The sequence below is a fragment of the Limulus polyphemus genome, unplaced genomic scaffold, assembly GCF_000517525.1.
Source record: "Limulus polyphemus unplaced genomic scaffold, Limulus_polyphemus-2.1.2 Scaffold1610, whole genome shotgun sequence".
In the NCBI taxonomy this organism is placed as follows: domain Eukaryota; kingdom Metazoa; phylum Arthropoda; class Merostomata; order Xiphosura; family Limulidae; genus Limulus; species Limulus polyphemus.
In genome coordinates this window covers 194,681-212,387 of record NW_013667220.1, presented here as the reverse complement: position 1 = coordinate 212,387, position 17,707 = coordinate 194,681, and the positions used below count along the sequence as shown (strand labels likewise).

Genomic DNA, 17,707 nt, shown 5'->3' with positions numbered 1-17,707 from the left:
TAACAGACTCCGGTGACCTTTACCATAGGGTCCATCCAAGTACAGCTTCAATGTTAAAAATGAAAATATCACTCATGTAGAATGTATATTATTTATGGTTTTATATAAACCACACTTGTTACCAACAACTACTTCCCTAATTTTAAATATGCTTTGATCGGCATTTATACATTAATTGCATTTTAAAAAAAAGTTTCATTATAAAACACACAGTCATCTAAATACATAACCACGATAATTATCAAATACTCTAATCATATATAAAATGAGAAGTAAGAAATACAATGATGTTGGGTTATGGGAGTTGCAAAGTGAACAATTATCTTGGGGGGGTGCAAAGATGTTATAAAATGTAAGGTTATCCTGACATAGAAAGATATTGTTGGATTAATAATTATTCTCCATGGACTATGATAATTGATGTGAGATGAAGGACTGACTACCTTAGATTATGGAAGGTATGGTCAAGGACATACCTGGGGCATTAAATATATGCGACTGTCCATGGCATTTTGCTAAATGCCAAAACCTATATTCAGAATGTAGCAAGCAATTTATAAAGGATTGGATAGTTGTACCCAAGTAAAGAAACAATGCATTCTGCACTTTATAAGTAGAAACGTAAGGAGGGTGTATTTAATTATCTGTAATGATTGCCAGGTTGATTTTTAATTTTGCTACAAGTACATAGCTTGTTCTGATCACAAGTCAATATAATTTATTTTTTCCTTTAAAATATTCCATGGTGAATGAATACAAATTGCCATTACAAAAATAGGAAAAGGATGTGTAATCATATGCAATCTTGCAAAGAGGGAGCTATGCATTGCAATATGGGCTTGGTGGTTAGAGCATTAGACTTGCAACCTGCGGGTTTGAATCCCACCACCAAATATGCTCACCCTTTCAGCTGTTTTTTCTTTTTAATTTTGTGCAAAGCTACTCAAGGGCTATCTGTGCTAGCCATCACTAATTTAGCAGAATAGACTAAAGGGAAGGCAGCTAGTCAACACTGCTCACTACCAACTCTTGGGCTACTCTATCACTGATGAATAGTGGGATTGACCATCACATTATAATGCTACCATCATGGCTGGAAGGGCAAGCATGTTCAGTAATGGAGATTCAAACCTGTGACTCACAGATTGTGAATCAAGTGTCCTAGCCACGCCAGGCATCTCCCGTAACTAAATTGTGCAGAAAGCAACAATATATGTATCCCCTTTAGAAGCAAATCAAGTAACAAAATGTTTTTGATCAAAGTAAGTAGAAATCCAGCTCACATCAGATAACAAAGCCCACAGTATGATCAGTTTTGAATGTTATCAGCCAGTACTATAAATAAAATCTGTTCTTATCAGAACTTTGACTTTTAACTGCTTTTTTTCTAATTTTAAAATATTGCACAGCTTTTAGATTAATTAAGATTTTGTAATCTTTGGCCTTGTTTGTTTCATTACCTCTGCCACCAAAGGTGGATGTAGGTTATGTTTTCATTCCTATGTTTGTTTGTGTATTTGTCAAAAATATTTCTCAAAAACAACTCAATGGAATTGGACGAAAGTTGGTATACATTTAGACTATGACCCAACTTAGAAGTGAATAGTTTTGGAGGTTCAAGGTAAAAGGTCAATGTCATAGAAAGGTCACGAAAATCCCCATCTTTTAACATGGGGATCAATTTTTCACATTATTTTTGCTCTATAACTCAGTCAAAAATGATCAAATTTTGATTAAACTAAGTGGACATATGTAGAATATTATTCCTCATTGTCCTGCCAAAAATGGTCAGTGTCCATTGATAACAACAGACATACAGACACATTTTCTTATTTTTTGAGAGCCAAATTTTATTAATGCAGGGAGGCAGAGGTATGCACTCTACTGAATGCTCCTCTAGTTAGTTTTTTTAATTAAGGAAATTTTCCATTCTTTTACATGACTTCTGTTTTTTTTCTTTTGTTTCTTTACTGTAACATGATAGTTTTATATAATTATTAATATAGTTATATTAATATTAGTATAGTTCTGTATTTTTTTTATTTTCTATCTTAACCCAGCCAAAAAAAAAACAACAACAAACAAACAAAGAAGTTAGTCCAAAATCTAAGAGTTGGAACGCTGAATGTAGGAAGCATGACAGGAAGGGGTAGAAAGCTGGCAGACCTGATGGAGAGAAGAAAGGTGGGAGGGTTGTGTGTGCAGGAGACGAGGTAGAGGGGGAACAAGTCGAGGGACATTGGTGAAGGGTGTAAGCTCATCTACAGCAGAGCAAACGCCCAAGGGTGGAATGGTGTAGGCATTGTACTGGACAGTAAGTGGAGGGAGGATTTGGTGAGCATGGGAAGGAGGAGCGATAGGATAATGAGTGTGAAGTTGGGAGTTGGAAGTACGGTTGTAAATGTGGTTTGCGCATACGCTCCACAAGTGGGATGTACTGAGGATGAGAAGGAAGAGTTCTGGAGACATCTGGACGAAGAAATACTTGAATGGGCACATCGGAGCAGAAAGAGGGGTACTGCCCAGGGTACACGGTGGATGGGGTGTAGAAGGGAGAAACGGAGAAGGTGAGAGCATCATAGACTTTGCATTGGCAAATGAGATGGCAATAGTAAACACTTTCTTTAAAAAGATGCCTGACCAGTATATCACCTACAAAAGCGGAGCCAGAGAAAGTCAAATTGACTTCCTCTTGTGCAGAAGAAACCATCTTGGAGAGGTGAAAAATTGTAAGGTGATAAAGGGAGAAAGTGTTTCAGCTCAACAAAAAAAAATAAAAAATAAATAGCGACCCCGTATAAATACGGGAAAAACTACAGAAGAAGAGAATAGTTCTGTATTTTTTTTGCATGTTTGACTGTGTTTTTGTCTTTAAAAATGAGCAAAGTATGATATTTAAAGAGCACATGTATGTTATATTCATCTTTTTTTTTTGGATGTTCAGCAGGTAAAGTCAGTTTTCAGAAAATCAACATAATATTAGTTTTCTTTTTTATGAATGTCGATAAATGACTCCTAGGGTTCATGGACTGACCTGACTGTACACATGATGTGCCACTCAAATTAAGAACCCCATTATTATTAGTTTTCAAACAGATTGGTTGTGATTAAGCTATTGATGTTGCAAGACAGCATGTAAAATACTCCCTGTACATTATTTCTATTTATTATGATTCCATTATTGCTAAGCTAGGCAATGGCCAGTGAAATTCCTCGTATTTTTAGGAAATTTTCAAATTTCCTGTATTTTCCCCACAGGGAAAATATTTTCGGGGTTTCCTAGTGTCTTGGGCACTTGGTTTGCAATCTGCAGGTCGCAAGTTCGAATCCAGTCACTGAACATACTCGCTCATTCAGCTGTCAGAGTGTTATTATAATGTAACATTCAATCTCATTATTCTTTGATGAAGAGTAGCTCAAAAGTAGGCAATGGGTTGTTGACTAGCTGCGTTTCCTCTAGCCTATCACTGCTAAATTAGGGACAGCTTGAGAAACTTTAAGTGAAATTCAACAAACAAACAAATACCCCACATTCTAGTGGGAATAACTATTTTGCAAGAAAGTGCTGATTTTTATTATGCATGTATATTTGCATAAATTCACTTCTTACAAATTGAACCAATGCTTATTAAAAAACATTTTGTATAAATAGGAAGACATTTTTAACAGGGTGCCTTCAATAAAATATTTAGTTAGATACAAATACTATGGAATTATGAAGCTACTGTAAATTGTAAGGTGAGCCATTACTTTAAAATAGAGGATCTGTTGTAAATTGAATAATTATACTGAAACTGTGGTACTTACATGTTATAAGGTGCGCTAATCACACATTTTATAACAGCCTGTGTAATGGTTCATGATACATGTTCCATATATTCCATCAAAAAGTGATGTATCACACATTTTATAACAGCCTGTGTAATGGTTCATGATACGACATGTTCCATATATTCCATATTTCACTTTATGACAAACACATATCTCACAGTAATTATTCATTTTACAGTTAATTCCATATCTCAAAATAATTGCTCACCTAGCTTAAAATGGTTACAATACCCCAAGGTAATAAATTACCTTAGAAGTAATCCATAACTCAAGGTAACAGTGCACTTTATAACAAGTACCACTGTTTCAGAATAAATAATTCACTTTATAAATAGTTCCACATTCCAAGATAATTACTCACATTACAATACACAGTTACAGTTACAATACACCAAGATGATAATTTACCTGACAAGCAACACATAACTCAAGGTAAACATCACTTTTTGATGGAATATATGGAACATGTCGTATCATGAACCATTACACAGGCTGTTATAAAATGTGTGATACATCACTTTTTGATTTGAGAGCTAGTGCAGTGCAAATTATTTTTGGATATGGTTAGAGTAGCAGCTGCGAGGTGAACAAAAAAATGAGGTGAAGCTGTTGTGCAATGGACAGAAACTATCCAATTACTCAGCAAAGTACTTTAGTTGATATGAAACTCATATCTTGTTAGATTTGGTTAGAAGCTATTTTGGGATATAAGAACAGGTATAAGTGTAAAAGCTACAAAAAAAGTGAGTAACTGCATTAGGATATAAGCCAATTGTAAAGATAAGTCTAATTTTAGACGTGAGCCAGAAATGAAGGATGAATGAACTAAGGTTACGGTTAATGTATTGTGAATGATGGTTTTGAGATAAGGGTCTGTTTAAAATGGAATATGAGTGCTGTCACAAAATGAGGGATTGCTTTGTATATGAGAAACATTGTAAAGTGAGCAATTACTTCTGTTTTAAAGTAAAGTTACCTTAGGATATCCAAGATGCTTTAAGATGGTATGATTGAATTTATTTAGTAAATTAGCAGTCCAAGGTCCTTCATTTCGGATATGTATGGCCAAAGTTTCTTCTTGTGGGGCTGATGACACAGCGAAATGGTAATATTCATGGTGGCTTATGGCTGGACAACTGATTCTTACCCACTGGCCACTCATGAACTTGAAGTTGGGAGGTTTCTTGATGAGAAGCAACATCACATCTGTCAGAAAAATCAATGACAATAAAAAGATAAATAAATGACAAACAATCTGACATACAACAGTTTTATGATGATTTTATTTTATTAGATTTATGATATCTAACTACTTAAATTTAAGGTGAATATCAAAAAGATAACACATTAAGAAACATAATTAATATAAATTATAGCATGTTAAGTTATACCACAAGAAGTAGCTTTAGGTGTAAAAATATGAAATATCAGAAAACAAATTTTTATCATAAAGAAAAATATCATACCTAATAATTTAGTAAACACAAAATGATCGAAAAGCCATGCTTTTTTAATATAAAGATATAAACAGTATCAGAAGATACTGCTTTGTCAATATAGGGCTAATAGTTAGCATTTCAAACTGTTAATTACTATATGCATACCTGAAGAAAGAGGTTTAGCATGAATCACAAATACTTCAGTAATCTTCTTGCTAATACTGACTAATGTATTCAGAATAAATAGAATGCATGGAAGCAAAAAAAAGCAGTAGAAGGCTGGGTTTTCAAACACTCTACCCAATCCATGAAGATTTAACAAGATGTATGCAAGTATGTACAAACTGCGACTGGCCCAGAAAAAATAAGGGTGGCAATAACATACAAATCTGGAGGTAAACAGGTAAATTGGTAAAAGAACTAGTATCAACAACACTCCAGTAATTCCTGAAAAAAATAACAACATATAAGCTTTAATTTTATACAAATAAGTACCAAAACCAAAAAAACTATCTATAAGTTTATTTCAGCTTTACAATTTAATTAACAGACTAACTTATAATGAAAACTGCAAGTTTATTTAATTAATTCACAAGTAAAGTTCTTTAAGATATGAGTAACTGAAATTATAGAACAATATTAGTTTTTCAATGCTTCTATTTTACAGAGATGCTGGCAAGACTTTCTAAGTGAATTATGAATGGACAGTGTATCTGTAATTTTTTAAATATGATTTAAGTTCTTTAAATGCACTGTACTTAAATTCAACACAGTTAACAAGGAGGCAAATTCTGATCTTTAACTACTTTTCTAAACATATAGATTGTGTGAATGTTGAAAGGTTTTGCAATATAGAAGTCAAATCCATTTATATTTATGTAAAAATTCTGATTATGGTAATTACAGACAGTACAGTTCAATTAGAAAAGATCCCCAACTTCATGTCAATGACATGTTATACTTTTGTATACAAAATATTCTTTGAATTAACTTTACAAATGCCACAAAGTCATCGTGGGTTAATTATTTATTTTAGAAAGAAATCAACTGAAAAAAGTAAGGTATTACAATATTTACTAAACAATTTCTCAGACTTTTGATATAAAACGTTTTAGCACCAACATTTCTACTAAAAATATATAAAACTGTAAGTAATGAAATAATTTTTCAATAAGAGTTTTCAGTATTTTATTTGCTTGAAGCATAATTAGGGCAACATATATATATATGGTAATACCAATTGTAAAATTAATGGAAAAATCTATAATCATTCCAACTTCACAAATCAACATACCTGTGATAGTATGGAATAGCCAGTAATGAAAATCAGAAAGTTTTCCTTCCCTAGAATATCAACAGATAATATTTACGGAATGGTTCAGATACTGGAACAATACATTACAAAACTCTGTGGCAGTCTATACTCTTTTTTATGAAAAAATTATGAAATAAAATTTTAATACAATTTATCAGAATATTAACAAAAAGCATTTATAGAACAAAGCCTTTGCTTTTACATAAGCCCTTCCAATCTGAAGATTTATAACGCTAAAAACCAGGTTTTGATAACCTTGATTGCCACAGCACAGATAGTCTATTGTGTAGCTTTGCATTTAACAATGAAACAATGTTTACATAAATATAAAAACAGGTTTATGTTATTGAGGAACCCATTTGATATGGGTTTTAAAAACTTCTATTTAAAACATAATACAAGTAAAAAATTTACAACCTGCTTAGGTCATCATCAGGTTAAGAATCTGATGATGACCTAAGTAGGTCAAAAAGTTTTCACTTGTTTTGTGTTTTAATACCCATACCAGCCATCTCTACTATGTAAAAACTGGTTAGAGAAATGAATATAAAGAATTCATAGTTAGAATAAATCTTACCAAAATATAAATTTGTAACATATTTTGCATTTACTAAACAGGTACTTTGCATGTACTTAATCAAATTAACTATCATTTATTACTTCATCCAATTTAAAACAAATATATTTCTGAGAATAAAGGTAATGTAATCAAACTCTGCAAGAGACACAATTTCATAAAAAGAATAGAATAACTATGAGTGTACTGAAACTATTATAACTTATTAATTTCAGCACTTTTTAGAGAACCAAATGTGTATGTTTCTGGCAACTGATAGAAGTTATTACATGATCATTATGAAAAAATTCAAGTCTATTTTTTGTTCTTTTAGTATTCATCTTAATAGAACAGAGACTATCTATCTTTTAAAATTATGAACGACTGTACCACATAATACAGTCAGCCTAACCTACCCATTACTTAGTTAGTACGTCAGTTGGCAATAATAAAAAAAAGAAGTTATTCAAAACTTCTTTAAAACATTGTATTTGTGATATATGCATCAAAACAAATATAATAATTTTTATAAAATTATTCTTTACAGCCTGCACATATTACAAGTAAGTAAAATATTACACTTTGTTGCCCACCACTGCTGAAGAGGAATCTTACTTTCAATACCAGAGCTTATAAGGTTTATAAGCTGGGTTTATAGCACACAGATCTCAGTACAAATGTGTGTGTGTTTTCTTATAGCAAAGCTATATTGGCCTATCTTCTGTGTCCACTGAGGGGAATCAAACTCCTAATTTTAGCATTGTAAATCCAAGGACTTACCACTGTCCCACTGTGGAACTCTTAGTAAAAATACTATTTATATCAGTTACTTAAGACGTCAGTTATTAAGGTATATAATGGCTGTGCTGATAATGATCATAATTTTTATCACATCACTCTCTTTATTAGCTCTGTAGGGAATTTCAGTAAAAATAATATAATGGCATTTCCATTGCACATTTTGTTACATGTTGCATGCTGTTGCCAATAAGGCCTTTCACTAAATACCAAGTTTCATCAAGTTGGGTAAGTTTACGTAACAGCACATAAAGTGTTAAAACCCTGTTTATATCAGTCGTTTAAGTTATTCTTATGGTACATAACCCTTATAACAGCAATTATACTAAAGCATGACATTTAGATAGGTAGTTTTTATGATATTACCCAGCTAATCTGATCTGTTCTGATATTGGATGTGTAACAAAAAGTGCAGTTGAAATGGTATATAAAATAAAGAGAGAGATTAAAAAAAAATTATAATAACAATAAGTAAACACCATAGGAATTTATTCAAAATTAATTAATAGCTATATATTTCAAGTTTAATTTTGGAGGAAACCTTTACATTCTTTGTTATTAAGCTACATAAGCATTTTAAAACTACTAAATGAAAATAAGTTTTAACTAATACACTCAATATTTTGCAAACAGAGGAAAAGTTTTTGGAAGTAATTGAATAAAGATATGTTTTTCTTAAATGTGATACTCACATGGGATAGAAACTTGGAAATAAGCGTGACAAGTTAACTGCAGGCTGACTTGACATACAGTACAAAAAGATCATGTGTCCAATCACGTGAATAACTGAGGAGAAATATATAATTGATAAAAATGTTTATCATATGAGAATTAACAAAATAAATGTTTAAAAAATTAACAGTTGACAATATAATTTTTCATGGAGAAATATTATATCTCACTAAAAACTATTTTGTTTAAAACTCCATAAAAATAAATCAGTATACAGTTAAAACCTTATGAAAGATTATAACAGTTAAGTTACTTTCAAACATTTTCACAACATGAGAATACAAATATGGGCATAAAAAACATTTCATCCACTTTCATATATTATAAAAGAAATACACACACACACACAAATAAAGGATTCTAAAATAAGCTACTCTGATTTTTCAGAAATAAAACTGGCTATTACGAATCAGACACTTTCAGAAATGATTTGACCTTAAATTAAATATTTTCAGAAATAACAATAGCTACATCCTAAATTGTTGTCAAAAATAATGAGAATTTCCCTATTCAGATATTTTCAGAAATATAATGAATTTAGAAATATTTTTATTTGCCAATTTTAAATCAAATAATCAGAATTATTTTAAAGTACAGATATTTGTAAATGTAAAATAAACATCTTCAGTTTGACATTTTGTATCTACTTTTCATGTTAGTTTTTGATTTTTCAAAGTTTAAAAGTTTTTCTGATATCTAAAAAAACCTTGGTAACAAAGAAGTTCTAGCTATGCAGGGATAGTAAGTTTACAAAAAAAACCATTATACACCTGAAAGACATGTCTAATAATAAAGAAATGTTTCCATATATTTACTAAAAACTACATACATATGTACAAATTAATATTGCATTTGTATCATGCATATTGTTAATAAAATGTTTTCAATCAGTTATTATTTTACAGGCCTGGTTGGTTGTTTTAGAGCAAAGCCACATAGGGCTATCTGCTGTGTTCACTGCAGAGAATTGAACCCTGGATTTTAATGTTATAAGTTGGTAAACTTGCCACTGTCCCAATGGGATGGGAGACCACAAAAAGGCAATATTTTCTGTAAAAGCTTTATTCATATAAGATTTATTACTTTGTAGAAAATTTTCTTTATAAACAAAGTTAATACTCATAGTCAAAATATACCATTTGTTAACAGCATACTTCACTAAATAAAACATATCACTTGGAAACAATATGTCTTTTCATATACAAATGTATCACTTGGTAATAATATCTCTTCGTATAAGAGTCAAAATATACCATTTGTTAACAGCATACTTCACTAAATAAAACATAGCAGTTGGCAACAACAACTCTCTATATAAAAAATATCACTTGGCAACAATATGTCTTTTCATATAAAAATGTATCACTTGGTAATAATATCTCTTCGTATAAGAAATTACCACTTGTAAAAATATATATTGGTAACAATAAGTACCACTTATTAAAATGTACCACTTGGTAGCTCTATGTCTATACCACCTGGTAACCCAAGCACAACTTCTTATTTCACAAATTACACCTACCTATTAGTTTTAAAGATTATACAATTCTTTAATAACTTCACTAATAAACAATTTAATGAATGCACACTTACCAGAGAAAATGAAAGAACAAAAGGCAGCATAAGAGTAGGATGAAGCTATACTACCAAATGGAAATATGTGATCTAAAAAGGTACTCCTACATTTTATAACTACATAATGGCACATGGTCAGTATTACCAGGGAAAAGGACAACATCATAGGGGTTTTAGCCCCTTGACTAATGGCTAAGCCATAACTAGCTATCTTTCCAAAGTTTTGGTAGTCTGTTTGTACGATATAAGCTGAAAAAGAAAAAAAAATATTAGCCTACTGGAGAAAAACTATGTATACTTTTTTATCAATGTCATAATATCACAGTAATATTTTTTTCTTATACATGAATAAAAATGATAGTATTTTCAACAGGTCTAGTTACTATGTATCTCTGTGCATTAATCCATTTGAACATCATACTGCACTTCATCTGGTATCATCAAAGTAAACTCATGATGTTAGAAATCTTGATAGAAATTAATAAAAACACTATAACTCCAGCACTTTTGAAAGGTGGACCTTTCTTCTTCAGGGGCAAACTGGAAATGATTTTGCTCCTGAAGAAGAAAGGTCCACCTTTCAAAAGAGCTCGGGTTATAGGGTTTTATTCATTTCTATCAGCAAAAAATGTTAGCTTTTGAGCAAAATACAACCTTTTACTGGATATTATATTAATCATAATTTAACAATGTTCAATTAATTGTAATTATCAGATATTGTTTTGGTGGCATGTAATTCATTATGATTATACCGAATGCTTTTACTACTTCTGAATAAATGCATCAAAGCCATTTGTTCTTTATCGTTATTATCTACACAAAATAACAGAGATTTCTTAAGTTCTTTTTTAGGACAATAGCAGAAATACTACTTTCCCAACTTTAAAAGTATTATGACATTGTAATACAAGAAAATTATAAGGATATATATGGAAAGAGCAAGTGATAAATGTTCTATAGGACAAACTATCTTAAAAGATAGCATCAAGCTTTGACATAGTTAAAAATTAATAAAAAAAAGGATCTGCATATTTCATTTTAATATATGAAGTATAAAGCATTCTATACTCAGTTTATTTACGCATATTTTATATGTTATTGTAGCATAAATTTAGTTTACACATTTAAAATTTTACTTCACTAGATATGTCTTTTATTAATTATAAAATCCTATATGGCAAAATGTACGAACAATGCAACATTCCAAGGTTTAATATTTTTGTTTATAAATGTAAAATGCTTTTGTATATTTACAGTTAGATAAAACAAACTAAATCCATGGCAAATATTATAGATTTTAATGATACTTAGGTAAGAAAAAGAAGTAGGTAGATCACACAACAAGTAAATTGATAGTCAGAATACTTTCTAAAGATAGACCGTTTCTTTTAACCCTGGATGAATGAAAGTGTGCGAGTTTTGGGGCTTTATGTATTATGAGAGTCTTTAAGGCACTATATTTTACTTACTTACTATGTTCAATTTCAGTAAATAACAACTTACTGTAGAAGCTGTGATGAAAAAGTCCAATTAACACCAATGTATAAAAAACAACCCAAAAGACTTGCAGTCTGTACAACTCCAGAAAATGTCGAAGAAGTATCAGTAACAAACATAAGCCTTTCTTCTTGTAACTCGAAGTGCCTGTTGCAACTTTCACTTGGGAAGCTTGTGATGGAAAAGCTTGATTGGCTAAAGTCTGGTTTTCTTTCACCTCATTTTCATCACTACACATGCAAAACAAAGTTTAAAGTACAATAATTAATGAACAAAACAGACTCAGACTTCCCAATAGAAAACGTTAGAACAACTATAAAGTATACAAAACTTCAATCAATTACTCTTGCATTTGTAAATATGATGACCTGTAATTTATCAATTTGAAAGTCTCAGATTTATACTGATGAAGAATGAGATTTTACACCTAAAATGTAACTTTTTACTTTATTAGTAATGGCAATGTTTGACAGTTGGGACAGATATAAAAAACTTTATGACAGATTTCAGATATTTGCTACAATAACATTATTCTCCAAGTACTAAGGTATTACAGTATTATAGCTTTGGGGTTTGAACATATTAAAATCATAAAATTAATTATCATGTTTTTATATAATGGTCGTTTGTTAATTTCCCGTATAATTTCTTTCGGATGAAACTTTAGCGACACAAGTCCTTTCTTAAATAAAACTAGTTTATTCTTTCTCAATACAACTTTGCAATACACTTAATTTCCACAGTCACTTTAACTTAAACACACACTATAATTCACAATGATTCATGCACTTATGGTCACAACCGCGCTTGACTCAATTGTCCGTCTCTATCTTTGCCTGTCTGCAATTATCTATGCCATCATTTCTTGCCAGTTTATATATACAAAAATAGAGGGTGCATAGAAAAGACTAGAGTTGCCAAGAACAGACATAATCCTTCTAGAATTTCATGACGTGTTACTAGCGTCACGTGACTTCTGCTGTCATAACAATAATGATGAAAACAATGCAAGAAATGCTTGCACGTTACAGTGCAAAAAAAATAGAGCTGTTTTATTTTTGTTAATTATACGAAATTACAATTAATAAGGTCATTGCTACTTATGTTACAAAACAAGTTATGTGCCTGATTCTGCCTGTTGAAGTTTTAAAGTATTAAAAGTTGAACCTATGCAAAGAAGGAAAAAACGAAATACAATTTTAAAATACATTTTTTGACTAACTTATCATCTAAAGATTGCATTGGTGTAGTATGCTATTTTATTGTATGTTATATTCGAAATTAATAGAATGGGCATTGGGATGATTATTTGTTTGTAGTTAAACACAAAGCTACACAATGGGCTATCTGTGCTCTGCCCACCATGAGTATCGAAACCCGGTTTCTAGCTTTGCAAATCTGCAGACATACCGCTGTGCCACTGAGGGGCGCATTGGGATGAAACGATAGTTCTAATTCCCTCGATTCTGCAACTGTTTAGAATTTAAAACATATATAAATATAATGCACAACACATGGCTGCGAATTAATATGCTTCAAATGCTTTTAATTTCATATGAATTTCTTTAAACATATTAAACTGTAGTTTCATGGCTTGTGGAATATTTTAAGTGAGATAACTAACCTCATGTGACATTTATGAAACAATTTTTAAGAATTAGGATCATACACAACTATTCTTGTTTGTATTAATTAATGTAAAAAATAAATATTAAAAAGTTTTACTTTCCAAATGTTTCATGAAATTTTAATAAAATATAAAAAGTTAACAACTAACCAGTATGCTCTAATTATTGTATCCTGAGCTCGTGCAAGTGCACTTTGATTGAAGCTTGGTGATAATTTCTCCGGCTTACTTTTTCCAACTGTAATATATCCAAAATCTTGATCAAAAGGTTGACTGGGAAAAAAAAGATATAATAAAGATAGTTTAATTGGTGCACTTATGCACAGATAAGTTAAAAACAGTAGCTAGTGTTGAAAAAATAGTAATATATCATTGTATAAAATCCTAAAACAATGCAAGAAATATAAAAATTACATTTTCTGTGTCTTATCACTTTGCTGCAATGTACTGTATTGAAAGAGTTTGGTTTGAAGTTCGTACAAAGTTACATGAGGGCTGTGCTAGCCATCCTTAATTTAGCAGTGATAGATTAAAGGGAATGCAGCTAGTCAACACCACCCACCACCAACTCTTGGGCTACTCTTTCACTAATGAATAGTGGGATAGACTGTCACATTATAACACTCCCATGGCTGAAAGGGCGAGTATGTTCGGTGACAGAGATTCAAACCTGCAACTCTCAGATTGTGATCAAAATAGTTAAAAGAATGTGCCAAAATGTAACTGTTTGTCTTTCACATAGTGGAATCAGATTAGGATCCAAATTCTTGTGTTTCTCTTAAGGGAGAGAGACAAACGTATATGATAAATAATTCTTAACTATAGATTAAGTCACATATAAGATGCTCCCAGTGGCACAGTAGTATGTCTGCAAACTTACAATGCTTGGAACCCAGGTTTCGATGTCCATAGTGGGCAGAGCACAGATAGCCCATTGTATAGCTTTGTGCTTAACTTCAAATAAACAAATACTTTAAACATATAAGATACTTTGAATGATATACTTAGCACTAGACTTGAAGTATGGTAGTATCTAACAGATAAATTAAAAAAAAAACATTTTAACCATCAAAGTTCAGCAAGAAATAGCCTAATTCTTCTGCATGGTCTTTTATAAGTTGTCTTAGGTCACTTAAAGTGAAGAATTTCTTGTCGTGGAGTCCTGCGCCTCTTAACATGGGACCAATCATCTTTCCCACTTGGTCAGCGGTAAGAGATTCATTTGTTAGGAAGAGCAAAGATCTGCAAATAAAACAAGAAAAAAAAAAAGTTTATAATTGAAACAACTTTAGCACAAAACTTCAATTTGTTATCATGACTCTGTAACTACTTGAAATTATGGCTATATAATAATAAAAAACAAACATTTAAAAAAAAAATCCTCATGGACTGAACCGATAGATGTTATTTTTATCATACAAATGTAAAACTACTTCTCTTCTTATGTCGTTTTTCATTATTTTAAGAAAACAACTTACTTTATCAGTGCAGTAAAGTCTTCTCTCATCAAATTCCCAGAATTATCTATGTCATATGTGTCAAACAAAAGTTGACTTTTTTCATCAACAGCTCCTGTTAACAGAATCTTACAATCAATTAACATAACTGTGCAGCCTTAATTAGTAGTCTTAGTAGTTAGAATGAAAAATCTTTATAATGTTATATTACATCTATAACAATAAAATAGCCTGTCTGTGTGTGTGTGACCATCACAGCCTCAAGAGGAAAAACCTAGAGACCTGAAACTTTGAACGAATGCTAAAAGGATCCTGAGGGTGTGCACCCGAGTATTATTTTTTTTAGATTTAACTCAAAAAAAATGTGGACAATTTTTTGCCCTATAGCTCTTAAGCTCCATAATTCTGCTTCCTGAAGGTCTATAGAAAAGTATCATATTTTTTTATAATTCTCATTTACTGAATGAATAATATGTTAATATGAAGAATAATACTGTTGAAAAAAGAAAAAAATGGTCAAAAATTGGGGAAAATGGACATATTTCACCAAAAATTAATAGAATTAAATAGGGTATGTAGCCAAACATTTCTTAGCAGTCAAAGGCAACATGGAGGGAAATAAAAACATCAGAACCTCCCAGATTCCATGTAACAGATCCTCAGAATACTAGAAAAGGTTTAAATAAATAAAAATTGGGAAATGACACCAAACAAAACAGTTAAAGAATATTGGTGCATGAAAAGAAAACAGAGTTGAAATTTTTTTATTTTCCTCATATTCATACAATCCTTGGTCTTGGATTGTACATGAATACTTGGAAAATAAAATCTATTTTACAAAATTTTAATATGTAATTTTGTATTATATTTTTTAGATTCAGGAAATGGCATCAGGAATGGTGCTAGCCTCAGGGTCTGCTGGGCCAAGAAACTAGAAAATAAAGTTGAAATTATTTTCCATCTGTATTGGTGGAAAAGAGAAAATAAGAAAAAATAGAACGTAAAAGTTATAATTTATATTATTGCATTCAAAACCTTGAATTAACTTGCATTTGGGAAAAGGCTGCAAAAAATGTGTAAAAATATTGATAATTGTGCAATAACAGTTAAAACATTAATAAAAATGTAAAAAAAAATAAGGCTTTAATAATTTATAAGTTAGGGAAATGGCATCAAACAAAACAGTTGAAGAATACTGTTGCATGAAACAATTCAAACACAAACATGAGAAGAAAAATACAAATCTGAGAATTAAAAAAGTTTAATTGAACTAAGTTTGGGAAATGGCAACAAACAACAGGAAAAAAAAAGAATCAGAGAATATTGGAGAATGAATAGATTTCAAATAACAACATAGAAAAAAAAAACTAATCTGAGAAGCTAAGTTATAACTACTTGCTTTTAAAAAGAGTTGAATTAAGTTTGGAAATGGCAACAGAGAAATCAATTAAAAAATTGGTGCATTAAGATAATGGAGATATTTGACTGGTACATTGAGGCCTCTGTGAATCATGAGGGGACCTTAGAATCCTGCAGCAGAGTGTGGGTATTTTATTTCAGTTTTTTTAGAATCTGATGTTTTCGTACACTATAAGTCACCTTTAATTACCTTTAGCAAAAATCACAATCATATCAAGAAATTCTCTGAGTGAGATACATCCACTGTTCTGTTTATCAACAAAAGAAAACATCTGTGTGACAAAAATAGAATCCTGTGGCAAAGACAGAGCTTCAGCAAACTCGAAAGGCACTAGCTTAGTGTTGATAACTTCTTTAGCCTGTATGGCATCTACATGAAATAATTCTTCTTGATCGTGTTCAATTAAAAATGCCTGCTGGGAGAAAAAAAAATTGCTGTGATAAAAAACAAACAGACCCAGTAGATATAATGTATTTATTTTATAGTATGCATAAACATACTTAGAGTGTGTTGTTTATCACTTATCAATTATAAAAGTTCCATGTATAAACCATAAAAATATTAAAAACATTCCTGCATGTTTTATTAGTACAATTAACAATGCAAACCAGCTAAAATGATGAGTTCTAAGTACTTGTGAGTGATAGTAAAGAATAATGTATAGCACAATGTCAACTACACTATATATATCTGCCATATCAAGTGCTAACCAGGCCTTTTGTTCAATACCATAGCTTATCAAGCTAATATGTTAACACTGGTGGATTCAGTCCATGAGCTGAAGAGGAAGGGGCAGCTGAGAAGATGTCTTATCCCCATTTTTGAAGTATGTTTTATATCAAAAAACATTGCATGAAATTAAATGTTACATTAAATATACATTCAAGTGTGACTGCTACTTGTCATCATGACTGAGCTACAACTGGAGAATTTGGTGCTGCTCCAGAGGAATTGGACTTTGTTGCAATCTTGTGAGAAAGTCTTGGATAGCTACACCAGAAAAACCTGCAAACTGCACTGTGCTGTTCTGAACTGTGATTCTACCTAGTCAGAAGTATTTCTTTCTGACTTATGTACATTGTACTTTGAAGTACAGTGAGAAGTCTTTCATTTTGATTGATGTACATTGTACTTTGAAATACAGTGAAAAGTCTTTCGTTTTGATTGATGTACATTGTACTTTGAGTACAGTGAGAAGTCTTTTGTTTTGACTGATGTACATTGTACTTTGAAGTACAGTGAGAAGTCTTTCGTTTTGACTGATGTACATTGTACTTTGAAGTACAGTGAGAAGTCTTTCGTTTTGATTGATGTACATTGTACTTTGAGTACAGTGAGAAGTCTTTCGTTTTGACTGATGTACATTGTACTTTGAAATAAAGTGAAAAGTTTTTCGTTTTGATTGATGTACATTGTACTTTGAAGTACAGTGAGAAGTCTTTCGTTTTGATTGATGTACA

General features: G+C 31.2%; 1 protein-coding gene across 3 annotated transcripts in view; it reads right to left on the bottom strand.

Annotated features, from left to right (window-relative positions):
* The window catches only part of LOC106464290 (dual oxidase 2-like), an 82,118-nt gene that overhangs the window by 9,101 nt on the left and 55,310 nt on the right, over nt 1-17,707 (bottom strand). For 2 of the 3 annotated variants that reach the window (XM_013924417.2, XM_022391988.1), the window contains exons 18-27: nt 16,437-16,662; nt 14,849-14,942; nt 14,437-14,612; nt 13,521-13,608; nt 11,750-11,973; nt 10,265-10,495; nt 8,632-8,725; nt 6,565-6,614; nt 5,436-5,717; nt 4,808-5,037 (exon numbers count right to left, since the gene is read on the bottom strand). In XM_013924417.2, the coding sequence (XP_013779871.1) occupies nt 4,808-5,037; nt 5,436-5,717; nt 6,565-6,614; nt 8,632-8,725; nt 10,265-10,495; nt 11,750-11,973; nt 13,521-13,608; nt 14,437-14,612; nt 14,849-14,942; nt 16,437-16,662 (1,695 nt within the window). The remainder of the gene's footprint in view (nt 1-4,807; nt 5,038-5,435; nt 5,718-6,564; nt 6,615-8,631; nt 8,726-10,264; nt 10,496-11,749; nt 11,974-13,520; nt 13,609-14,436; nt 14,613-14,848; nt 14,943-16,436; nt 16,663-17,707) is intronic. The other variant, XM_022391987.1, reaches the window with a different exon arrangement.